Source organism: Dermacentor silvarum, chromosome 6, assembly GCF_013339745.2.
Source record: "Dermacentor silvarum isolate Dsil-2018 chromosome 6, BIME_Dsil_1.4, whole genome shotgun sequence".
NCBI classification, from domain to species: domain Eukaryota; kingdom Metazoa; phylum Arthropoda; class Arachnida; order Ixodida; family Ixodidae; genus Dermacentor; species Dermacentor silvarum.
Window position 1 is genome coordinate 151,694,723 of NC_051159.1, and position 26,063 is coordinate 151,720,785.

The window sequence follows — 26,063 nt, forward strand, 5'->3', positions numbered from 1 at the left end:
CCCCAGATTATAATGGTTGAGAATTTCCTGAAAAGTGTTCAGTTCATCACCGGTGAGACACTTTGGAGCAACGGAGGTGGAAGTCGCCATTGCGCTGGCTTTGACTCAAAAGAATGTGAGAGTTATTGTTAGTGATTCGAAATCTGCAATCAGAAATTTTGATGCGGGCAGGATCTCAGCCGCAGCTGTACACATATTAGCCGTTGGATAGCACCCGGCGGAGCAGGTTTCGCTAATCTCGACACCGGCTCATCAGGGTTTGCGAAGGAACGAGAAGGCGCACGCGCTGGCCCGAGGTCTCATTTTCTGGGATCCCAGCGCTGTTTTGACAACCCCCTCAAGTAAATTGAACCAATAATTTGATACCAGTTATTTCAGTTTACATGGCCATTTTGAATGTAGGAACACGTAACTAAACTTTTGTGGTGATTCCTTCGACTTTCCAATACAAACATGAGCTGCAAGTTTTGCAACTATGCAGTTAATTAGCATAATTGGTTTATTTGTAAATGGATTGCTGTGGTTTTTCTTGCAAATGATGTCCTCCTGACAGGTAATACTCCTGCTGCAATGTGATTCGACTAAATATTATAGGCTATTTTTTTAAAGTGTTTGAAGTAAAAAAAAAAAAAAATCAGTACGTCTTATTGTCACGGTACTATTCCTCAAGAGGAGCATCGATGAAGAAGACGTTTTTGATCTGGCGCGCTCTTGCCCATATGGTTCAGCGCTTCATCGCCTTGTAAATATATTGTAAATACGTTTTCCTGTTGTGTCTGCCTCCCCGTAGCAATATGTATGCCCTCTGGCCCTGAAATGCACTTCTGTTGGACTTTGCAGATCTGAAGTACATGTCTCATGCTTGCCAGTGAGCACGCATGCTAATCAGATACTGTCCTTTTGTTTTGTACAGGACTGTTGTCGTGACCCACTCTGTTTCCCTTGCCTCAATAACTTTTCCTGAAAATAAACCAATGAATGATTCCTATCTGAATAAATATTAACTTCATTCTGTTGCAAGCAGAAAGGGCATTTATTTATGTTTAGTAGCATGTAGAGTTGGGCTAGGGTGAAACATCGCCTCTCAACTTAAAAGTGTGATGTGGAATCACTGTGTAGGTGGCTACTAAATATGCTGCAACTCAAAAACTCTGCATTTGTGAATGAATTGCATCACAGTCATCAACATGGAGGAATGTTGGAGAGCAAATGTTAATTTTTTCCCACATCTGCATTTCAGCTCAGTACAATAGTACATTGTCATTTGGTCATTAAAAACTAGTTTAACCCTTTCAGGCGCTGTGTACAAAATGTGACGGTTTGGTTATTTTTGCTCGGTGTCAGTATGTTGTTTGATGTAGCGGTTCACTTCTTTCATTATCTTTCACAATGTGTTGCACCAGTAATAATTTTCAAGTGGCCGGATAGGTGCTTTTCAACCTTGCTAGACATGATATAGTCAGTCTGACGTTCCTGTAGTGCATTTTCGCATGAAGTCCACATTATGTAAACTTGACAAAACTCACTAAAGAATTAAAAATTCTTAATCTATTCTGCAGCTGTATGTTTTTTATGATTCTGCAGATGTTAAGAGATGCGGTGAAAGTTTTTAGTCAACAGAGTTGATATTCATCTGAAAGAGTCACATAGTCGGCATCACGCCTGTCCTTTGTTCCTGCATTTTGTGCTCTATATGCTTAATGAATTCTAAGCTAATGTTCTCTATGCCTTTCATGTGTATGCCCTATCACCGCTAGGTTACCTTGTGCAAGTACAGCTTTTGTCAAAACAGCACTGAGTGATACTTATTGGCTTGATGCAACTCGGGCTGCTTCCTGGCCAGTTTTCCACCGGCAAAAGCAATTTTCAAGACTATGTCTTCCTTGGCACATTACCATCACATTTCTGTACTAGGTATGTCTATTTCTAATGCCTGTTTCTAGTCTCTTTCATAGCTGATCCTGAAGATAATGCTGTCTAAAAACGTGACAAAGCTCACGATGATGACTGATGGTGATGATTGTGATGATGACGACGACAATGATACCTGATGACAAAAAGTTGGGAGGCGATTAAACCTCTAGTTGACATCGATCAAATGTTGTCACTCCAGTGCAGCTCTCGCAATAAGTTATGCAGATCATAAGCCCCATTCTCCCCCTCAACTTGCTCAGCAAGACTTTCAAAGTCTTTCATCGACTTCAACTATTAGAGGTTGAATCGCTTTCTAATTTCTTTCCTCATAGCGTCAGCTGCCGGTTCGACCGCCACACTGGCATGCCATTTGCCTGTTTTCCTGCATCACAAGCGCTATGTTGGGCATTCATACAAAGCAGGCAACTGGACTGTCACAAGTGAATCGATTAATTTTGTTGTCTTGTCCACTTAATGTATTGCTGTGTTGTTTGTAGGCTACCAATATGTTTTATAAATAAATCATTTTGTTTTCATTATGTTTGCATTCCTACTTTTCACAAAAAAACATGTTTCCCCCCCCCTCACCACCACATGGTGCCATTTTTTTTACCTTCACAAAGGTGGCAACCCTAACCGTAACATCAAAATTGTTTTCGCTGGCCAACTTAAATGCTTGTATGGACATTAAAGTGCTTTTTATAATTAACGTTTACCGACTCTGCTGACCATTCACAACATACTTTTCAGAAGCCCCAATTTCTTATGTAGCTGAATTTGCAAATTCTCTGCTTTCTACATTTGCAAGGCACCACAAATGTTTAAGTTACCTACCTAAAAGCACAGCAAGCCACTCCACTAGGAACAATAGTTGTATGCGGTGTGTCAGTAGCGAAATTTGAGCTCAAATCAAATTACAATGGCGCTGTGTTAGGTCATGGCAGAAGTCGAAACTGGATCTAACACCTAACACTTCACACAAAAAGTTTGTATCAGAATCGATGTAAAATATAAAGCATTAACTCAAGTTCGCCATATAATTTCAGACTGAAATTTTTATCAAACTCACTATTTTGGATCTGGCATCATATTTAGTGTCTGTGTGGCTTTACCAGGATAGTAGAGAGTTATGTAACCCAAGTTATTTGAAAGTGCTACATTTTAAAACAGTATAGATGAAATATATATCAGAAAAAATTCTGAAGCATCAGTGCAGTGGTTTAGCCAATGTGGCATTACAGCAGCTGGATGCTGAAGGGGACAGAATGTAGAAAAATTCTTGAGAACTAATGGCAGTAGTTGAGTGCTTAGTAAAGACGAGGACAAAAAAGGAGACACACGGGCGTTACTCACAACAATGAAGTATTCTTGCGCTTGTGTAACTAAATTTCATTCTTCTCGTTTGTATGCTCTATCTTGTCATCTTGCTCCCCGGTGGCAATGTGGCTCACGTGGTCGGTGACGTTCATTCGAGGGACACTCGTTTGTTCGGCTCTATCACGGAACTAAACTTGATTATGTGAGTAGCGCCCATGTGTCTCCTTTTTTTGTCCTCGTCTTTACTAAGCACTCAACTACTGCCATTCAAGATGAACCAACAAGCCCATCTTGCCACACTTGAGAACTAAATTTAGATGTGCATCCAAGAACTCCCAATGGTCAAAATTAATCTAGAGTCCTCTACTCATAACTTTGATTAAGACATAAAACCCATCAATTAACATTATTCAGACCAAGTTGGGAATGGTTGTCCAGAGAACAACAGAAGTGCTGCTATTACTGCAGTAAGCTTTACATCCACGTGATTGTACTTGAAAGTGAACAATCTGCTGTGATTGATGGGCCCTGAGCAGAGTTGGTCTAATGTAAAAAACCTTTTGAAGAGTTCACTGTGAATCATGGTGACACCCCACATTCATTCAAGCTTCATGAGCAGCTGTGCACTGCAGTGCATCAGTCCTACTTCATTCAGCAACCATCAAAAGATTTCAGCAACCTGCTAACTGCCCGTAGATTCCGTGTGTGAAACCTTTCATATCTCCAATTCTTCAGTAGCATCTAGGTGCATGCGTCAGCAAATGCAAATCAAATGTGTCAAGACTAATGCACAAAATGCTAAAGCATGCAAGTTATGCCTCAACTGATGTATGGTTATATGAAGAGTTATCTCCTTGGATAGTCTCCTCTGCCAGAGCATTCATGGCTCTGGCAACCTGGCTTCATTGCACATTTGCTTTTGGAGCTGGCGTCATTTCGTAATTCAGCTTGTTTCTACCTTAACGATCAGTTACATACCACGAGTTTTGCATAAGCAGGACATACATGACATGATCAGGGTATCGCTGTGACTCATCCAACACACAAAACATATCAGTCTCCTGCATTAGGACAGAAAACTGAGCGAGTTGGTAAGCGTTCATGGTGTATTTCACAATTAGCATGAAGGATGAAGGAGAAAATACACGCAGGACAGGTGCCGACTCTCAACTGACATTTATCAGTCTCCTGGCCTGGCAGTTAACGTCTCTCCTTCTTCTCTGTCTCTGGCAGACAGCCCATCCGCCTTTTAGGGCAGAGCCCCGTCTTCCCACTCTTTGGTGTGCATGAAAAGATAACTGGGAGACGACGCCTCCACTCATCCTTTGCCAGTCTCCACTATGCACTGCAATGCACTGCAAGTGGAGGTGCCTCATCGTCAGACGAGCACGAAGTGAGCTGGTTCGCAGCTTGTAAGGACACTGGCTTGATGCTAGCCCGACAGTTTGGCTCAAGCAGTTGTTTCACTCATGGCTCGACAAGTTGTGCTATCCAGCACTTCAATTTTGCCTTTCCAAGTGAAATTCACCAGAATTCATTACATTGCAAAAATTAGCAGTGTCCACCTTTTGCATATCCGGAAATGGCTAATATCACCTTAGATGATGGGTTCCAATTCTTCCATCATGGTCAATCATCTGACTTTCTTGGCTAAAGAGTCAGCCCAATTTGCACTATTAGTCATCTAATTACTGTGAGTAAGACAACTTTAATGTATATCCTGTAAATTGATGGCCTGGATCTAGGCCGCGCCGGGGGCAGCAGAGAGCACTAGTCTCTCGGCAGCTTCCTGGGCTTGCTGGATGGCCTAAAGTTGGTCCTGGAGATCTGAGCTAGTCAGTGCGGCTCTCCACCGCACCCCGAGTTCATCCGGGGGCATTGCATTCAATTCTCCTCTGAACTATTTCGCAATCCCAGAGTATATGCTCCAGGGTGGCTGCTCTGTGATCACATAATTTACATTTGACCTCAGGGTATAAGTCCGGAATACACGCAGAATTGCCATGCGACTGGCCGCTTGAGGCACTTCGCGTGTATTCGCGGTCTTCTTTCACGCTTGGCAAAATACTTTTATGTAGCATGCATTGACCAACAGAAAGCTGTATTGGGAGTTTTTCATGTTGCTCTACAATTTTCTCATTGACACTTTGAGAATTAAGACAGTACTTCTCGAGTTAGATAATTAATTACAATTACCTAATTAAATCTCAGTAACGAAAAAATTACTGGCGGCCACTCCACTGTACTGGAAACAATACGCACTAGGTTTGCTTCGTTTTAACGCCGTTCCTCTTTTTTTAAATCGTGCTGCGTGATAGCTGGGACACCTCAACTTCCTATAGAATTGGGTATGTCACTGAATGAGAAAAGTCTAATTACTACATCTAATCATTTTCAAATGTATGCCTTATGCCTCTGTGGTAAAAGCAATGCAGAAGAAATCAATTTATTAGTTATCTCATCTTCCCTGTTTTTAAGGAATTGCGAACACATTTCATGAAACACCTGGTACATATGTTTGAATGACAGAAAGCACACAGTCTAGTTTCATCTTTATATTGATCACTTGCAATTTTTGCAAGCACAGGGTGCTGGGACAGTTTCAAACAGAAATCTTCAACATCAGGTCACATCATCTATTTCTAACAGAAATGACCGATTTCCATTGATTTTAAAGCAATGGAAGGAACTAACGGTGGCAGCAGAAGACACCGTTGTTCCTAGTATGACTGGCAGACTTGTGAAATCGGTATCCCAATGCATGAGGACCTCCACTGAACATCTATGACCCAGTACATAGCATTGATCTGTCAAGCGAATGTCTAGGCTCAGAAATTCCTGTTCAAGCGAAAAAAATAATGAGTGTTTCTTTCACAACAAGGAATCTGGCAAACAGGCAAACATGAATGCTTTTGATTAGTGCTACATCAGAGGGAATACTTGTGGCCTGTCGTAGCAAGATGAAATACATCATGCATGTGCAGTAGCATAAGGAGACGAGGCACAAGACACATCAGAGTGGGACTACACTCACTGACAAGGCTAACACCAATTGTGAAATTGAACACATTAGGAAAAATTGCCTCCGGGTACAGGGTAGCATATGTTAACATTCCCTTGACTAGCTGGCTTGTTTTACATCAGCCAAAGTAGCCATTCCCTCCATGCGTGCCCAATGTGACCACAGTTATTCTTTCTAGTTTATAATACTCAAGTCTACTGCAATATTGCACAAGTTGTGAATATCAGCCATTTCTGAAGATGTGTTTGATTCTCCAGCATCATGACACTAACGCGAAGGAAAGTGAGTGCAAACAGATACTTCCATCACATCAGCAGCGACGTGTACAAACCAGGCTTTGCCATCTTTGCATAAAGCAGTGACAAAATTTATTGATGGCACACTAAGATCATCTTTACTACTTCTTGTTTAAATATGTAAAATCTTACCTCTGTTCATAATTTTCATGCTCGTTCGGCTGGATAAAAAATTCAGTTGCGAGTTGTTAGTGTAGTGCCACTGGCCCTGTATCGCCTTATTCTTGTGCTACTACGCTACAAGTCTAGTCGTTACAGCCCCAGCTCTGCCTTACCTGTGTGCTTCCTTGTGCCCATGGTGACAGGGAGTGCAATGCACGGTACAACCACATAACAGTGCACAACACAGCGCTAACTTCCAGCTCTGAAAGCATGATTATAAGTCGGCATTGTGTTTGCAGTTCCTCGTTTTGCCTCATCTAGCACGCTATGCTCACTGTCAACCATTAACTGTCAACCTGCCCAACTGACGATTCTTGAAGAGGAAATCCAGCAACAGCAGGAGTTGATCTTGAGGGATTAAGCTGGACACCAGTTTCTCCCACTGCTCAGGGGAAGGGGGTGGTAGGTCTAGGTTGTTGACACGCTCTCATATGTGTCTGAGAGTGCCCGGCTAATTGCAGAATTCACATTGGGAATTGAATTGTGTGGGGCTTAAGAATGCTAAGAAGGATAAAGAATGTACTATAAAGAAAATGTGCATGTGAATGCATAGGAATTCTGTTGTGCGTGCTCAATTTTATTCTGCAGAGAGTTATAGATAATAGTAGCACCAGTTATACATGTTTCACAGCCTGCAATACCGTCATAATGTATTTCACATGCTGTATTCGGTGATGCTACTGGCCCATGCCATTTTGGAACAGCTTTTGGACGAGCCAAAAAATGCATTTTGGAGCAGTAAAATGGACCTTCAGAGCAGGTTTATAAGAGCGCTTGCAAGCTATATACTATATTATATGGAGCTTTTACAGTAGGCAAGCTGTGTGAAAGCAATAAGTGGTCGCTGATTCATAAACTCAATCCAAACACTAAAAAATTATTCCCCCCCCTGTCATTGCAGTCCTTACTATGCATGGAAGCACTTGGACGTGCTACGTGCAGACTTAATAACCACAACATAATCATGTGCAGACATAATCACCTACGTCACATGGTGGGGTCATCTTTGTGTTGGGACTTTTGCCTCTCAATGTAAAATTTAATGTCGCCCTATGCTGTGCTTGAGTGATATACCACCTACTTGAAATACAGCGATGGCTGACCCTGCAGGGACGATTTGCTTTCACTTGTCGTGCAGCTCGATGTGCATCGCGTGCCATCGCAAAGTGCAGACATATGTGCGTAACTTTTCACTGTGCGACACTGTCTGATTAGGTTGTGATGCGCAAATTCAGTTTGACAAAAGTATTCGCGGTAGTTGTCAGCATGTCGCCCGTGGACCCAATCACAGCATCTGGCCACTGCAGTCTAGCCTGTCATCTCATGGCCAATCATCAAGGCTAGGCCTAAACAGCAGCGCTTCGTCAGTATTTAGCGACAAAAGATGCTGTTTGGTGCGGAGTCGACCAAAATCTTAGTAGCCGTCGTACGTCATTCTTAAAGCCGTGAAATTGCCTCGCCAACAAAAGGGGGGATAGACGACAAATTAAATAGCGTAAAAGTAGTTCACGGCTACCCTGTCTGCGACATCGTGCATGTTATATGTATTCGTAAAGACGAGCGAGACACCATAAAATGTCCAAAACTTTGGTGACCGTTTTGCGTTGGTCATACAAGAGAGGAGGGCGGGGTCTGGCTTAGCGCCTGCACAATCGCTCGCAGCTGCCTAAAAAGCAGCGCTGACCTGTTGCCTAAGCAAACCTTACGTGGAAGGTATTGAAAATAGACAATAGCCCACGGAATAAACAGCGGTACGATCCAGACTTAATTGTAGAGGCATAACTCGGTCCATCCCGAAGTTAACGCGACTGCTAGTCAACGCCATGCCACGTTTGATGGTGCGGATTGAGAAACTGCACTTGAGCACTATACTCCATTTCACAAGCTGTTGTCAGCACTGCTGAAGGTATGAAGCGTACACAGACAATATCCTTGCGCAGTGGTATATAGTTCTGCGCGTAACTGGCTAATTATTGGCTACACTAGAGTTTTATTTTTCCTCGCTACATGATACGGTACAGCGATACATGACATGTTAGGACCTTTGCGCATGTGCGGCGTATACCAAGAATTACTGTTGCAGTTACCACTGGTAACCGTAATAGCCACCCTAACCGTGATCACCTATAGCAACATGGCAGCACCCATACAGCGCCGAGCACCCACTTCGGTCCGAATTAGCGCTTGTTACTGGCTCTCCGCCCTGTCAGCAGGAAACAAGTGGCAAAATCCGTCATTGCAAAGTCTGATCTCAAGCTGAGGTCAAAGCATTAGGTATGTTTTGTTGTAATTATTGAGATTGGCTATTTGTTTTCACGCTGCTAGGAGTACAGACACGGCGCCGAGCATTAAAACTGATTTGATTTCCAGTTAGTGGATGGCACCACAGCATTATCACTGGTGATGCAATGATGATGTGGAACGCTATAAAGGCCTAATTGTTCACTGCATCATTAATTTGCTACCCCGTTCTAGCATGGTACTGGATGACGGTAGCGAGCAAACGCCAAGTATAGACGCCGAGCAGGCGCTGTGTCGCAGGTGAACATTCATGAGGGCGTTCGTCCTCACTACATGCTAAGGAGGCTGTGAGATAACTGCAGGGAAAGCGTACAGGTAAAACGAAGCCCTGCTGTCGCATGCATGTAAACACAGCTTATGGTTACGACGTCAAAACATTTTTTGCATCAATCAACCAACCATGGAGCATGTAGCAGGATGGCAAGCAGATGCCGAGCAGACGACAACGCGCGGATGAGCACATCTCGAGGGGCATTCAGCCTTCCTATTGGCTAAGAATTCGTGTAGCTTCCACAGTGCTGACAACAGCTTGTGAGATGGAGTATAAGCTCCTTTTTGAAAGCCCGAGCAACCCTTTCGGCGCAGGGTGGGCTCAGATTTTTCATATGTATATTGCTTTAATGTAGCAAGATATAGCAGAGTTTGCGTCTTGGTAGCGGTAGCATCACTATGTATTTTATGTCAGATTATTAGCCTTGCAGACAGACTGTCTTGTTTGGCAAACATCACGCTTGCCCTGTAGCAGCCAAGATGGCTAGTAACATGAGGAAACAAATAAAAATAAACGTTTTTCTCCCTGAGAAACCAAGTCAGGCTAAGCTACAGTATCACACAGACGTCTAAGTTTCCAGTAAAAAACAGCACAAACAAGGAACTGGTGAAGACTAAGGTGACAAGGGGTATAACATGCACCCTCTTTTCTAATGTGTGTGAAAAAAGAAAAACACTCAAGTGGGTCATTGCATGTTTATATTGTCACTATAGTTATCAGCTGCCTTGTATCACCAGCAATGGCACTGTAATGAGAGTGGTCTACATTGATTTGGTGGGCCTCCTAAACAGAAGCACATGGGGTTCTGAAAAAAATAGGAGAAAACAAATTTGTCAGCACCTTCAGAAGGCTCTTTTTACCCAACAAACAAGTAAAGCTGTGGAAATGGAAGAGAAACAATTTATCTCATGAAACAAACAATAGCATAACATATACTGAATAAACGCACACAGACAGCAGCCAGTTGGAAGCAGCAGACTTCATAAAATACATTGTAAATTAAAAACAGTGCACTTATTTTTCATGTACATAAACATGATGAGAAAACGTAAAACACTATAGGCAATGACCTTGTTATCAGAAACATCTCCATGGCTTGCCAATGTGCAACTGGTTCTTGCTGTTGTATTAAGCACGCACCTTTAAAATGCCCTTAAAAAAAAGAGCCTGCTGACCTTAACAAGTTGCTCAACATACCAGGAATACTGAAATATTAGATTCAAGAATATCAAAGAGCTCTCTGCACAACTATTATTATCCTTTTATTTTTTCTTCCAGTAAATTTGCTGCCTAGCAAAGTTGCTATCCTATCACAGATGCCAATGAGCCCTTTACGATGGCACCTTCGTGGTCATCCAGCATAAGTTTAAAGGCACAAAGCCACCTAAATTATAGTATGGCAGCCACTGCACCACAGAACCCAATCATCCAATCCATCACATCACCTCTTTTCAAGACTTTGGCAACCGTCGCAGCTTCAGAAAAATCAGTAACAATCCACAAAAGATAAAGTGACTTTAGTATGTGACGTGGTGGGTCAAGTACTTGTGAGAAACACTGCAGCGCACCATAATTATCGTGTGGGCTGAAAAGAAATTTTTGTGAGAAAAAATAAAAGTCCCAAAATGCTCTTAATCGTAACTTTGAACTTCACTCTGCATTATTCCTACTATTTCAATCTTCCAAATCTAAACAGAGGTCTGGTGCTGAGGAATTTCAGCAGAGACATGAGTCAACCGTATACACCAACTCCATCTGTCGCTCGAATGGACACAAAAATGGCTTGGCTTAAGTATGGTCAAAGCTCTGCCAATAAAGCCTCGGTTCTCCTGTAACATTTGCTCACATACAATAACAAGCAACTGAAGAAAGTGGGAATCTGATAAAAGATTGCACACAATGGGCTCAGATCCTATCTTTCCTCCAATTTTAGTGATCCACCGGTTGTGGTGTTCACATTTGATATAACTGCACAGCACAGGATGAGTGCTTATGCTTTAATAACAGATTCTCACGTAACACCATTCATTACATGCCATTTTATTATTGACTAAACCAATGTGACAGATGTAGCATTAGTCGCCAAATTACATCTTCAGTGTGTCCGGGCACTTTGAGAAACATGTTGGTCAGAAACCTATAGTTTCTAGCATTCATATGTATGCAACAGCAGTACAGCATCACATTCCTCAATTGATTGTTTGATTGATTATTGGGAATTAACATCCACAAGCAACACTTGGGCTATGAGAGACACCGCAGTGGGGCGCCCTGGCACTCTCTAAAGAAAAACCGCAATGAAATCTCACTTTGGCTAAATTGTTAAAATGTTGCAATAGCAAATTAGCAGACAGCTATACAAAGTAAGGAGAGAAGTTTTATTAGCCGTACGGTATAAACTTGTAAACATAGGCAATGTAACTAAATGAACAAGCATGGTGTCACGAGCGCACAAGCAAACATGAACACAACTCACTCGATGACCGCGGAAACTCGCTGTCAAAACGCTGGAGTGAGGAAGCGTGGCAGCAGCAGCGAGCGAATTGACCTTTGTGCGGCATCTCGCATCAACGTGCACTAAGCCGCGAAAACACAGTGCACGGCGGACTGTGTCCCAGACGCAGATGGCTTTCAAGATATCGTGGCCCGGCGTAGAATGTGCCCCCCCCCTTCCTTACCGCTCCCCGGAGCCTTGCGGCCCAGGAAGACACCTGCACAGCCGCCCAGAGTAGATAGTGCCACCCCATCCCCCCCTTCCCTGCGCTCCCCCAAAGCGCTGCGCTTCTTTCCCACTTCCCTCCCTTGCGTGCGCAAGATTAAGCAGCGATCGCCGGCTCACCCTCACATGCTTTCACTCGCACATACAGCGTACGGCACGCAGCGTCGATTTTATCACCCTTGGACTTTATGCGGAACCTGATGGCGGCATCGACAACAGAAATGCGCTTGGAGTGTCCATATAATTGCTATCGCAATAATAAATGACTAGTACAGTGTAGACCGCTTATAACGTAAGTCGCCGGAGTCGGGAATATCTGCACTATAAGCGGTACCGCACTATAATCAAAACAATGATTTTCAAGCCCTGCACGTATGCAAAACATGTAGACCGAGCAGCCGCGTGTATCTGAGAATCGAAGCGTGCGACAGGGAGTTTTGCATCCGTTTAAATTTACGAACGTTCAAAAGTTAATGCCCAAGTACCCACGATCTTCGCATGAAGCAGACAAAGTAATAATTTAAAAATGTCTGTTTCGCCCGGAAAGCGAAGCATCAATTGCGATAGAAAATTAGCAGAGAGCTATTCGGAGTAGGGATAGTAGTTTTATCGGCTGCATAAACTTGACACATTCGCTTACTAACTGAATTAACAAGCGTGGTGTCAACGCGCAAAAGCAAACATGAATGGACTCGATGACCGCAGACAACCACTGTCAAAATGCGGGCGTGGGGAAACGCGGACGCCGCAGCGAGCGAAGGTTCGTGCAGTCTATCGCTTCAACGGAAACTGAGCGGCGTAAGCACAGCGCATACAAAGGTCAGAGCCGTGTGGAGATCGCTTTCAAGATACAATGCGTGTGACAACCGACAGCTGGCACAGGCACGAATGCATTTGTTAGCAGAGTAGAAGCGCCCCCCCCCCCCCCCACCTCCCTGCCTCCCGTACTGCCGTCCCACTTTGCTCCTTTCGTGAGGGCGATTGCGTCACCAGTTCCCCTTGTGCCCGGTTGCAAGATATGCATTTGGTGCCGCAGCACAGCGTCGCCCCCCCTTCCCTCCCTCTGGTCCCCCCCACGGCCTTTCGCGCGATGGAAGTCGCGTTTTCTTTCCGCTGTGCGTTCGCTCTCCGTGAAGGCGCGCGCCCCCCACGCGCTTTCACTCGCACAAACGGCGCGCGGCGACGATTTTATCGCCCTTCGACTCATGCTCCTCCTCTGCATCGCCTTCGTTGATCTTCTCTCCCATCGGTGGGCGCACCTCGTTGAGAAGCATGCTTGCTACCGCTCTTGTCGGCGAGGTTTTCCCGCGGAAGCCGCATTATAACCGGTATTTCGTCTCACGCGGCTGCACTGTAAGCGATATGCGTATACATGGAGTGCTATGGGAAAATTAACGGGAGTATGAAAAGACCATACTATATCCGGTCCTGCACTATAAGCGGTTACGTTATAAGTGGTCTATACTGTATATAGTACTGAAGCAAACTTGGCAAAGCCGAATGACAACACTATCAGTTCTTGCGTTTCTTGAAGAAAGAGATGTGCATGCGGAAGTATCGCCGATTCACAAGTGCCTGCCTGTAAACAAGGTAATAATCGCACCCCTATTATAGAGCCATGCGAGCGAGCATCTCGCAGTAGCACTTTGAGCAATAAAAACCGAGATAGAAATAACTTTTGCAAACTCGGCAAACTCGGCAAAGCCGGAATACTTCTAAACTACAGCGGTTGCAGCCACCATAGAGCGATGTGGAAAATCAGTTCTGGCAGAAGCCGAGAGATGGCAGAATATAAAATTTTTCTAGAAGTCACGAAAGGTTGCCGCACTTGCTGTGAGACACTAGGCCGCATTTCTTTCCAAAAAGACGCATTTTTTTCAGACGTTTCGTCGCTGCCGTACATGTATGGGCGTGACCACTTGGGATTTCTTTTCGCCACCATACATGTACAGTGATGACAGTCAAAGGGTTAAATAGCGCATAAGCAGACATCAGGTGCACCCTGTGGTTAGCGGATATGACATAAGTTTCAGCACGTTTCCTGTGCGATTTTTTTACATGCTGTGGGCAGTGCACACCTTGGAGGTCATGCCGAGGAGCTGCGTATTCCGAGTCACGTGTCACTTCTGGCAAGTGGTAATGGTGGCGCTTTCTTTAATGCGAAGCAATCTTGACGAGTTCAAACCAATTTTCTGTAACAACTACAGTATCTCGTTGCTTTCGTGGATTGGTCCCTTGGGTATGTGCCACTATGTGTATGTGACAATGGGTACAGCAGCTCTTCAATGAACCTCTCTGATGCCAACCTGGGTATGTGCCACCAGGCACAGTCAAACGCTTCCACAATGAATGCCTCCACAGCGAAATGACCTATACCACGAAGGATCGATTGTGTCCCGAGCCGAATTCCTACCTTTTATATGTATTGTGAATGCCTTCCCAACGAAGACCACTGCAACGAATTTGCCTGTACAACGAAGAAATTTAGGCGTCCCCGATGGCCGATTTGTTGCTTTACAATGAAAGTCACGTAGTGGCGTCTACTTGCGCAGTGACATCTGTGTAGATGTCAACTGGAGTTGACTTTGTTTACATTAAAGAAAAAATGCAAATAGCATACCTGGCATTGTCAGTCCAGTTTTCTTCCTTACAGCAATGTCAAAGTTTGAATGATAAACCATATGTTTTCAAATATTGCACTGTGACTCAGTTTTTTCAGGCAACATTAGAATGAGGTGTTTAGTAGTTAGGCCAAATACAGCTGGAATAATTGAGCAGTATAATACCCCTGTCAGACGGGCACCCGCAAACTCCTTTTAACTCTGTTGTCTTTATCTTGAGAGAGATGCATGCGATGTCACACGGTCGCTCTTCCACTAAGGGAGTTTAACGGAGCTTTTGGTCAAGGGAGATCAGCGATCTCCCTCAGCGGCTGAAGGGAGTACTCTCGTGCCCATGCTTGTTGTAAAGCTGAGAATTTAATTATGGTTTGCATTAAAAATAATGTCGAGTGTTTTTCAAAACAGTTCTGTTGAAATAAATAAACGTTCAAGTACAATTCAGCAACATTTATGCTTGCTGCTGGACTATACTCTCGACCTGTAGGCTATAGGCTTTTCTTGACGTCTTCCGCTTCGTCACTCATGACTGACACGGCACAGTGCACAAAATAAAAGAAAAGCGCACGAGATCACAGTGCACGAAATGTTGAGTATAGTTCGGGTAAAACAACGCAGAGCCGTGCAGAGCCTACTCGCCATGCCACAAAGGAACACAGAGAAGCACAGGGTGGCTAGCGTCGCTGTCAGCACTGCTATGTTTAGCGAGCACACTTTGATTTTTAGAGAGGTGTACGTTTTTCGCATCAAATATAATAAATAGTATTTTTTATGGAAGGAGCGTTAATTATAATAACTGCGAGCGCAATTAGAAGTTACATTTTTTTAATTCTACAAACATCAAACGCCACTGATAGCGCCTCTGGCGGCTTCTTTTGACACACACTGAGCATTTAGTATCCAAAATTCTCGATGTCTGCCACTGCATACTGTGTTCCTGGTAAGCTGATGTAACATGTGTTCTTGAGTTGGCTCCTGGCTAGGTATGCTTTTGATGCAATATATTCTGTGCAGTAGAATGAAATCAGGTTTTTCCATGCATCCCAGCTTGTCAAGAGTGTACGGCCTCTGAGAAGATGACTGGTCATGGCACCAGCACGCAAAAGATGTGGTCTCCAAACTTTTGTTGCACCATGCTACAGCAATATAAGGACCCTGCAATCTTGGAGGCCATGCATAATTTTTGCACACACAGAGATTTGTCAGCTTTGTCATGGTTTTGTGAAGGTAAACAACACTTAATAAAGCTACAGGTCTCATATACAGCTTCCTGACTCGTCTGACAACTATGAGCAAGCTATGCCATTGGCTTACATTACTCTGATGAAGCCACTGCTATGAGGCTGCAATTTGGGTACCACCTATCGGTTAGTCTAAAAAGTAATTCTTGATAGGCTAGTTAATACATCACTTCAGTACATGAAATGAGTGCTCCTGCTTCGCCTCTGCATTTTTCTGTTGTGATCCTTCGCATTGTGTGAAATTTCATGACTACTTTGTTTTACATCGAGCAGGCGAACATGGAGCAAATTGTGAAACATAATTGCTGCTGAAAGGACGCACACAGAGCACAGACACTAAATAAAACAATCGCGATGACACAGACAGCCCTTGCAACTGATATATCTTAGGTACAGACCCACAAATTTGGAGGACGCTAAAGCTTTGCCTTTAAGAGTGGAACGCGATAGCATTCAAAGATCCCTGAATGCTTGTCAGGCTTCCCGGCACCTGCAGCTTTTTTTTTTTTTTTTCTCCACCTTCGCTACTGCGTGCCGCTGCTGTTTTACACTGCCGAGGAAGCGAGCACCATCTAGATGGTGTTTTTGCAAGTAACCTACACGGGCGTGCCGCTGCTGATATGGTATAAATGCTGGAAAACAGGTTTCTGTTTGAGTTTCTTCGTAACAGAATTATGTTTTCTTGTACATTCAGATTACAATCCGACGCTATCCAAGTCTGTAGGTTGTGGTTAAGTCGTACTTAATTATTCTTCTGACAGATTTTACGTTGAGGAATTAAATTAGTTCAACAAATCTGCGCCACGCAGAGGGCCTGCGTGGTCGGAAAGATTTTCTCAGCCGCGGACGCCAGCGCGACTACGCCGACACCGACGCCGGATTTTCTGGGACACAGGGCCCAACACTATTACGTTAATACAAAATATATTCAGCATTTTATGTGCATTTTTTTAGCAGCAGTTATTAGAGGTGGGCGAATATCAAAATTTTCAATTATGAATCGAATACAAATAGTAAGTATCAAATGTATCTTATATAGAATAGTCAAATGCAGACACAGATTTATAGCAGGAATCTTTGTTTCGGTAAATTGAGGTACTACGCTTGTACTGACTAGTGAAAAATATACAGCTTGCTATAAGGGACAATTAGCATCACTTTTAAACACAAGATCACTAATTGTCAATAAATGAACAACACAAATAATTTCTCATGATCTTTAGAGCCTGGTTGCAAACAGGCTTTTCAAGAATGAATGGCTGCTGTATGACTAGCTTTTGAAAAACGCTAAATAAGTGGGCATTCAAAAATATTAACAGTTGTGAAAAAAAAAAAAAAAAAAAACGCCGAGACTTGTGTGCCATATACACATGTAAAAGGGCCCATTTCAAGAAAAACAGCCCTGATTGTAGTGTAAAAGATAAAGCTGCAACATGGCTGGACTGCAAGAAACACTAAATTACAGAGTCATTAAATTATTTCACAAGCGCGACGTTGCGCTCCGCTCAAGTGTGTTATTCAAGCTTTACACAGTTTGCCAAAAAAAGTATTTTGTTCTAATCCTCAGGTTTCTTCTTATCTTCATGTCTCACGAGGTGCCGTTCACTGGCCTTGGTCACCAAAGGACGGCGTTGGAACTAAGTGGTAGTGCCACATCATAAGCTTTGTAAGGTTTGACACCACTTCTGGCATTCAAAACCACTCGAAACAAACGAGGTACGAAGGCATCGATGCCGAAAAGGCAATGCGGCCCAAAATAGTTCACACACACACGGGCGCACTGGCTCTGGGCGTCACTGAGCCATGGCTGAGTGTCAGCAGACAACAGTTGGTTTCGCCCAGAAGTGCGTCATCCACATGAAAATTTAAAACGAAGATTTTGCTTACTTCAGCTATACTTCAGCCCATTTAGTTAACTGTGTCAATTAATATCCACAGTAACAGTAGGAAGAAGTGCATTGATCCAAACACCCTTCTTGATTGATGTCAGCTATCAGCCAATAGCAGCCGTCTAAGGGAATGTGCTTTATGACGAAATAAAGCACACAGAAGATAGTGAGAAACATGGTTTCTTTTGAAACGAGAGTGTTTGAGAAAAGGGTGACTTCGCGCTCCGCTTGTGAGCCCCACACGTCGCGCACGAGTGCAAAATTTGGCTGAGGTTCACAGCAGCATATACCATCCGCTGAATGTGTTTTTGAATGTGTTGAATGGCCCCTTTAATGTAGGCTTCTGGCGTGAAACTGAAAATACAGCCTGCATTACCCACTTTGTTCCTGCATTCCTTCAAAATCTTTTGTCCTTGTTTCACTTCTGATAATTTGCAATGAAGAACAGTAAACTGACTGTAAGAGTCGGTTGTGAAATATTTGGTTAGTTTTCATATTCGACAATACCGAATAGTTCATTTTCGAGTACGAATATGAATAGTTAGTGTGCAATATTCGATTCATATTCAAAACTTCAAATATTCACCCACCCCTAGCAACTATGTTTCACAGCAAGTACCAACTAGGCCAACAAGTTCTGATAGAGCAAATCGTTTTGCATAGTTACTTTCATATCAACCAGTGGTGGCATTGCAGCTAGCAAACACAAAATGAGGTGCACTGAGCTTTGTTCTCGAGCTTTCTCACACCAGTGCGCACAATGCCAGCCTAACTGAAGTGCTTTACACGTGCTGAGGTTTCGGTCCCCTATTATAATTTCCTTATTGAACCAAACCAGGAGGTGCACCTAATACACCATAAAGTTACTGCACAGCCACACAGTGCCACCGCTTTGTCAACAATGTAAATTGAAGATGTTTATGGTTTTGAGATAAGCCACATTTTTCAAAAGTAAGTTACCCATTATTCTTTCTTTGTCACTACTACAACCAAATTTTTTATGCGTGTACTACTACTTTCTAGTCTTACCTTTGGACTGTTTGCTAAGAGAGAACATTCCCTATTTGTATGAATTACAAAGGGTCTATAACGACAGTTTCAAACTCACTCAGCCATCAGGCTGCAAACATGGCACATAGCTACCCATAGGACAAACCGTAACATGCTCAGCAAAGGGTAGACTCTGGCCATGATATAGCCATTACAGCCAACTAGAAGCAAAGAAACATATACACACATCGGCAGCATTTATTTCTTCATGACCAGTTCGCACTAATGTTGCAACCCCCGCCCCCCCACCATGATTTACCAACTTACTCAAGCTGCCGCCCTCCAGAAGCCAAGGCAAATTAATGGGGCAGGATGTCAATAACCAATGGGCCCTCGTGGGCTGCACACAAACGCTCTGCTGGCCACGTGTTTTGGACCTTTCATCTGTATTGACTAATCCAGACATACAACTGACAATAGACAACACAGAATTGGCAATACTCAGTCACCAAAGGAATGCTAAATGAATGCCAAATGCAAATAGTAATTCTAATCAGATGGATTGATTAAGGTCCTGCACATTTCTTGGCGCTGGTTCTGGAATTGATAATTAATAAATAACAACCGAATACAGCACAACTCTTCCTTAATTTAAACTGCCTGTAAGAGCAAGGGGAGGTACATCATCCACCCATCAGTACAGTGCAGGAATCCTGTGCTGCACCAGTAGCCTTGAAGAACATACTATTGCCATCAGTCAGAGGGCTACACAAAGATGGTGATACACTACTGCAATAGCACAAACAGAGCAGCAAAAGAAGCATAAAAAATTAAATCCTGGGGTATTACATGTCGAAACCCCGATATGATCATGAGGCACGCCATAGTAGTGGATTCCGCATTGATGTTTACCACCTGGGGTTCTTTAACGAGCACCCAATGCATGGTACATGGGCACTTTTGCATTTCGCCCCCATCGAAATGCAGCAGAGATTCGATCCCACACCCTTGCGCTTAGCAGTGCAATGCCATAGCCACTACACCCCCACGGTGGGTGTGTAAAGAGGTAGCATCAGTGGTTCGTTGAGTAAAAGAATCCACTAAAGTTGTCCATAGTTAATTGTATTTCATATTCTAATCTATATTTATTTAGTAGTTATGTTTTCTTGATCCAGTTGCTCACAATTAGTGGCCAAATGTAATCAGGTCATGAGACGTCATTAGGAGCAGGTTCTGCATTTTCACAGGGGTTCAAGTCATTTTTTCACTTACGAAAACATTCTCAATAAAAGCGACACATGTCTTGGCACACTGGTTACCACCTTAAGCTTGGCTTAGCGCTTGGCATTTAATGTGGGCTAACAAATAAGGACCACTCACCGGGCGAGTGAACCATGTAGTGCTCCCAGCCAAGGGACTGTTGCACCCCCAGGTTGCGCCACTCAGTCTCTGTCATCAGGTGAGTCTTGGGCACAGACTGGGCCATCTCAGGTGGCAGGATCACATGTCTACAGGTTGGGGCGAAGAGGATTGTAATATGCAGAGAGGTGTTAAAATGTTTTCAAATGGGAACCCTACTGCTTTAGGTAACTAAAATAAATACAAATAATGGGTCATCTCTGTGCACCGGCAGAATGCAAATCACATTTCAGGTCTTGTGCTTGCATCTGATTGAAGGTGCAAGAAACAGTGCAGTAATGCAAAGCTTCAGGTAACACAGATGTTACCATTGATGAGAAAAGGACACACAGAACCAATGCTTATAGACCGCATTATGCAATCAGTGAGTGGTACTAAAGGCACAGCGCAGGTCTGGGGAATGGCAAAGAATAGAGTTCAGCAATGAAAAGGACGAGGATGGTGTAGTTCTCCAAATGGCATATCTGTTTCAAAATGATAGCTGATGTGTAGTTCAGGTACAATCAGAACCCATGAGGGCAAATTTAAGCTGTACAAAATATAAAAAGAACAAGAAATAAAATGCTACTGGCTAAGCTACAATACTAGAACATGGTATGTTCAAAAAGTGCATCTTTCTTTTTTAGATAAACTGATGGCACGCAGAAAGCATAAAGTGATAGAATCACATGGCAAATAATTGAATGTATTTAAATTATTATTATTTGATTTGAAAACATATACACAGGAAAGGGAAAGCAAGGAGCAAGGCTGGCAACTGCGGTATTTAAATGGTACATTGCAACACCAATGCATCAGCTAAAAAGGAGTCGCACTATCTGGACCCAAGGTAGTTTCGTAATCATTTGGTTTGGCCATTGTCTCCTATTTTTTCATGCCTGCACGATGGTGCAGCGAAGGCCGTCCGTTGCCCTCTCCCTTCCTCCTTGATTCAAACCTTAGCTCTCCACGAGGGGCGCTCGCACCCCATACTCAGCTGCATCGAATCCGTAAACATACCTACGCCTCTGAGTGCATCATCGGTGACGTAGACCATGGTGAAAGCTTTTGTAAAGAAACAACGAATTAGCTAGTGCTGGCCAACTCCCTCCAGTGCTTCGTCTTCAACAACTTTTCACTTTCCTTCAAAATACCTGTGGCCTATTCTTTCATGAGAAATTGCCCTGGCCACAAGCTGCACACACTCATGCGACACGTCCTGAAGGAAGTTAAAGACATTAGATTTTTTGACGTGCGTGCATTATCACCAACAACCACAAAATCAATGTCTTGGCGTTCCAACTTCTATGCAACGGAAGACTCGGGCATATTGCATTGAGCACCCTGGACAGCTGAATCGAAAGCTTTTTCTCGCATTTGACTAATGTCGCTTGATAAAAAAGGCAGAGTAACCAAAATCGACGTAAAATAACACAGGGTTGACGTACAGGGTATATGTATTTATAAGTACTAAAACAGGGGGCATTAGAGAAAATTCAATGTTGCATAACCTTAAATTTTTTTGGACGCTCTATTTCATTCATGTCGAGGTTTTCATTCGCTTTTGTCTTCTTTTACCTGGACTTTGACTGACATGGCTTTTTTATTCTTTTTTCACTAAGAGGCCAGGTGTGCCCATCCTGGAGATAGTGCAGTGTATGTTCAACTATATTGGCAATAATTACGCCAGTACCATTAATTTGACCAACTCTGCAACTAATTCCCACTTCTTGTCTCGTTGAGACCTACATTTTCGTACCATTTGTGACTGGCTGCAACACTGTGGAGACGCGAAAGGGCTGTTTTTTGACCGAGAGGCCAGCTATTGATACCCAGACCCCATGTATGCCGAAGCCATGTGAAGTCGCCAAAGAAGACCTTGGCTTCAAAAACTGACTGATTGCAGTTTTTAAATTTAAATTATGGGGTTTTACGTGCCAAAACTACGATCTGATTATGAGGTATGCCGTAGCCCCCGACTCTGGGAATTTAGACCACCTGGGGTTGTTTTAACGTGCACCTTAATCTAAGTACACGTGTGTTTTCGCATTTCGCCCCCATCGAAATGCGGCTGCCGTGGCTGGGATTCGATTACCCGCGACCTCGTGCTCAGCAGCCCAACACCATAGCCACTGAGCGACCACGGCGGGTGTTTTTGTCGCGCGACAATGGGGAAAAGGTGGCGAAATAACTGTGAAGCACAGAGCCTCTACAAAATGCAGCAAGGCAGCTTCGTAAAACCAGTGTGATTGCTGACCAGAAAGCATGTTTTCTCCACAAATACTGAAGAAAAAAAAGGAGAATGTCAAAAGAGCTGTTAAAGTTTTGTCTTGCCGTGACAGCTGCACTGAAGCTCCTGCAAGAGCAAGTGGGTCAAATGTGCGAAGCAAGTTTTACAGGTGTTGGACCGACAGTTGAATTTATGAACACAAGCAGCATGTGCAGCACTGGTTCATGCTCAGTACTTTGCAAGCACTAAGTTTTGATGTTTTTGACGCCAGGAAATCACGAGAACTTGTTGCAGCTGTTGCTGACAAAGTTTTATACTTGCAGTAGGAGGGATAGGTGAGCTAGTTGGTATAACATTCTCATAAAAAAAGAGCGCTTGTGTTGTGTGTCACCTTCTTCGTCTTTCCTGCAATCTAGGTTTTTTACGAAAAAGCCTTCGTGCCCAATATTTACAAATTTTGCAATAGACAAACATGACATTAACGACGTTTTTAAATTAAACTGCGGTCAGGAAAGACTAACTGTGGACTTCATACCACAGTTTGGCAGCTCTAAATGAAGTGTCTACTAGCCCACATCTTGGTGTTTGTTGCTTACCTTCGATCCACATCATGTGCACATTAATGTTCATGTGGAGTGGTACGTTTATATTTTGCCCCCATAGGAATATGACTAATGCACACAGCTAGCAATCGAAGCCACACAGATGAATGATCCACCTTCTTGCTGCAAGTACTATTAATTTGTCGGATGCATTCCCGCCAATTGCCCGTGACAAACATGGAGCACTACTTCACGAAACATGAAGCTATGCTTATTTGCTGAAACACAAGTGAAGTGATACTGCTTTCTCTGGTAACGGATTCTCCACTGCAAAACCAGATTAATGCATTCAACTTAATATTTCATTTACGTCCCTTTAAAGGCCAACTACAACGAAATTTCACTGTGGCTGAATAGGTTGCCAAGCAATCTTGGCAAAGCGACAGGGCTGGTGATTATCTAATTTTGTGATTAGCAGCTCCTAAATAGCATCTAAGCTGATACATGCGGTATTTTTTAATCTCTTGCGATCACGACTGATTCCCTTCCGTGAGCTTGCTCAACGGAGCCAATCGCGATCGAACAATTCGATCCCAATCAGGCTCGGCCGACCAACACTTTCGCGGGCAAAGAGGGCGTCGTTTATGCCCAACCTGGATAAACGCTGCTTGAGAATACATTAGCTTTGCCGCTAGCACACGCCGCACACAAAAATAGGTGGGTGCTGTGAGTACTTTTGAATCACAAGTGGCTTTCGCGGAAAATCGAGATTGGTGGCGATCAGCGAACTTTACAAACCGAACTATGATCTCGCTTAAGCCTGACGCAGTTGACGTGGCACCTGAACAAGCGGGCACCCGATTAACGTTCTCACCTGTATTCGTACTTGTTATCGTAGTATTTGTCGGAGTAATGGATGGCGGTCTCTGGCATCCCAAGATGGCCTGGACAAATCAACATTTGGTACAGGGTCAGTGGTTTTAGCACAGGAGTAGTGCCTCAACGGTAGCCCCACTCGACGCCACACGCAACCAAAATATACAGGTCAGCAAGCAATCATCGCACTAATAGCACGTTGCATCAAAACTGAACCAAAAGAAAACGCAGTAGAACATGTGCACATTAATAATGCCTTATGCGTGGCTGGTGCCCATGCGTCCGCGGTGCCTTCGACTGCAAATCGCCTTTCATCGATTACAGATGCATGAACTCAAATTTCGGCACGTAAAACGCTGTGAGTTGTCCCCTGAACTATTCAAGCACGATGCGCAGCATTTAAAATAAATCGGCTGTCAAGCAGTGTGTTACCGTTGCTTTCCAGAGGCAACACACTATTCAAATGAGTGCCGCCACAGATGCCGCTTTTTGAATTGCGGGGCCCGTACGGCTTCGACTAAGCTTTGGCTCGTCTTGACTGGTTTTGACTTATAGACCTACACCACGGCGCTACGTCACGAAAATGCGGTGGCGCTGTCGTCGGAAGTGGCGCTGTCGTCGAATCGTCGGAACCCAGCGAGAACCGTAGGTAACGTGCAACTCCCAGAAGCGCTTGGGTTTAAAGTGGAAGGAAACATAAACAGATCAGCCGTAGAGATCAGCAAGAGACGATTAGAGTACTGGTGGAAAAAAAGTAGGGAAAAGATGGATGCGACCTGATCTCTTAAAATCATAGGCAGCGGTACAAGGTAAATTTTTGAAAAAGAAAAATAATGATAGGTATACAAAAATGCAAGATAAAGAACATGTATAGTATACCTGATTAAATCAAGCAGGCTAGGTGACTATTTGTCGCCGCCCCGTTTCAAAGGGGATGCCAATAAATCATCATCATCATCATCATCATCAGTTTCGCTTGGTAGGCACTACGCCGCCGAGCCGCCGCCCGTGTCGCGCCTACCACAGCAGCCGCTGGGTTTCGCGGGTGGTTGTGCGGTTCCATCTGTGAGGTCTTTATTATATGATTTTACAATGAAAGAAACGCAGTATGTGGACGAGCTGAGTTGCGTCTAAATACGCAAGAGACTAAAGTTTTCATAGGTTTCCTGTTGATGAAAACCGTCGCAAGCAATGGGCCGCCGCGATAAAAAGCGAAAGTTGGATTATGATACCAGATCATCCATTATGCGCAATACATTTCGTAACCATTAAGCTTCTCTTTTATTTTGATTGGCGTGCATTAGACGAGCTTAGGATCGTTACGATCTTAGGATCATATACGATCTTAGGATCGTTATTAGCGTGCCATTATAATTGCTTGCCGCACTGTGGGAAAGCTAGATTAGGATTAGCCTTGAATGTAGGTCGAGCGAGCAGATGCCCCACAAAACACGTCACATTCGAATTTGTTTCCATCTCAAAGAATTGAGCCCCCAGCAGTGTAAATATCCTATCACACGTTCACGTACGCAGGCAGCAGTGTCACAGCTGCGTTTATTGCAGTGTGGAAGTCATAAACGCGCCTAAACGTGTCAGTTAAATTCGAGCGCGAAACAAATGTACAGTGTTAGTATAGAGTTGGAGCGATCGGACGGCCGCGTACAACAGCTAGCTCACATAGCGCGGGCCTACACAGGCGGCGTCGCCGTAGAGCCGGTACCTCGCCGGTCCCATCACCGAGGCGATCGCTTCTATCACCGCTCACGGCGACGTAGAAATCGGCTACAGCTTATTCTTAACATGAAATAGCGCTTAATAGAAAAAATATCTCGAATTTGCGCGTGTTTCGTAAAGCAGCGTCCCGTACTAGACCACTGGCGCGAAACGGCATTTCGTCTCGCAGACGGGAACCAAGCATCGGCCGTCTCAACGAGGCGGCTCGGCTGGCTTGCAAGTACTACGTTTCGCTTGCTATTCACACCAACGACACCAACAAAACCAATTCATTTAAGCCCACGCTAATCGTGTTGTCGAAAATAAGCGCACAATGATGAGCAGCAGGCCAGGCCGCAAGCGCTGTCGGCCGTCACTGCGGCGGTCAACGAGCTAGGCCTAGCGTCTCGTTCGGCCGTATCCCGATGGGGGCGAGATGCAAGAACGTGCACTGGGTGCACATTAAAGAATCTCATGTAGTCAAATTAAATCCGGCGCCCCCACTACTGTGTGCTTCATAATGAAATCGTGGTTTTAGCTCCCCCACCCCATTAAAAAAAAGAT

At 43.9% G+C, this 26,063-nt stretch overlaps 1 protein-coding gene across 1 annotated transcript; it reads right to left on the reverse strand.

Moving 5' to 3' along the window:
• Window positions 1-9,964: 9,964 nt before the first annotated feature.
• LOC119456243 (cyclin-dependent kinases regulatory subunit) lies at window positions 9,965-24,342 on the reverse strand. Its single transcript, XM_037717891.2, has 4 exons — window positions 24,219-24,342; window positions 23,785-23,854; window positions 20,121-20,248; window positions 9,965-10,088 (listed from the first exon to the last, which is right to left on the reverse strand). Exons 2-4 carry the CDS (start codon window positions 23,841-23,843, stop codon window positions 10,045-10,047), a joined length of 231 nt encoding a protein of 76 aa, XP_037573819.1. The 5' UTR covers window positions 23,844-23,854; window positions 24,219-24,342; the 3' UTR covers window positions 9,965-10,044.
• Window positions 24,343-26,063: the final 1,721 nt, after the last annotated feature.

Coding starts and splice junctions, on each gene's coding strand:
- LOC119456243 (XM_037717891.2), bottom strand. CDS start 23,843: ATGCCAGAGACCGCCATCCATTACTCCGACAAATACTACGATAACAAG. Junction 20,249..23,784: donor GATAACAAGTACGAATACAG/GTGAGAACGTTA, acceptor CCCAACCTGTAG/ACATGTGATCCTGCCACCTG. Junction 10,089..20,120: donor CTACATGGTTCACTCGCCCG/GTGAGTGGTCCT, acceptor TATTTTTTTCAG/AACCCCATGTGCTTCTGTTT.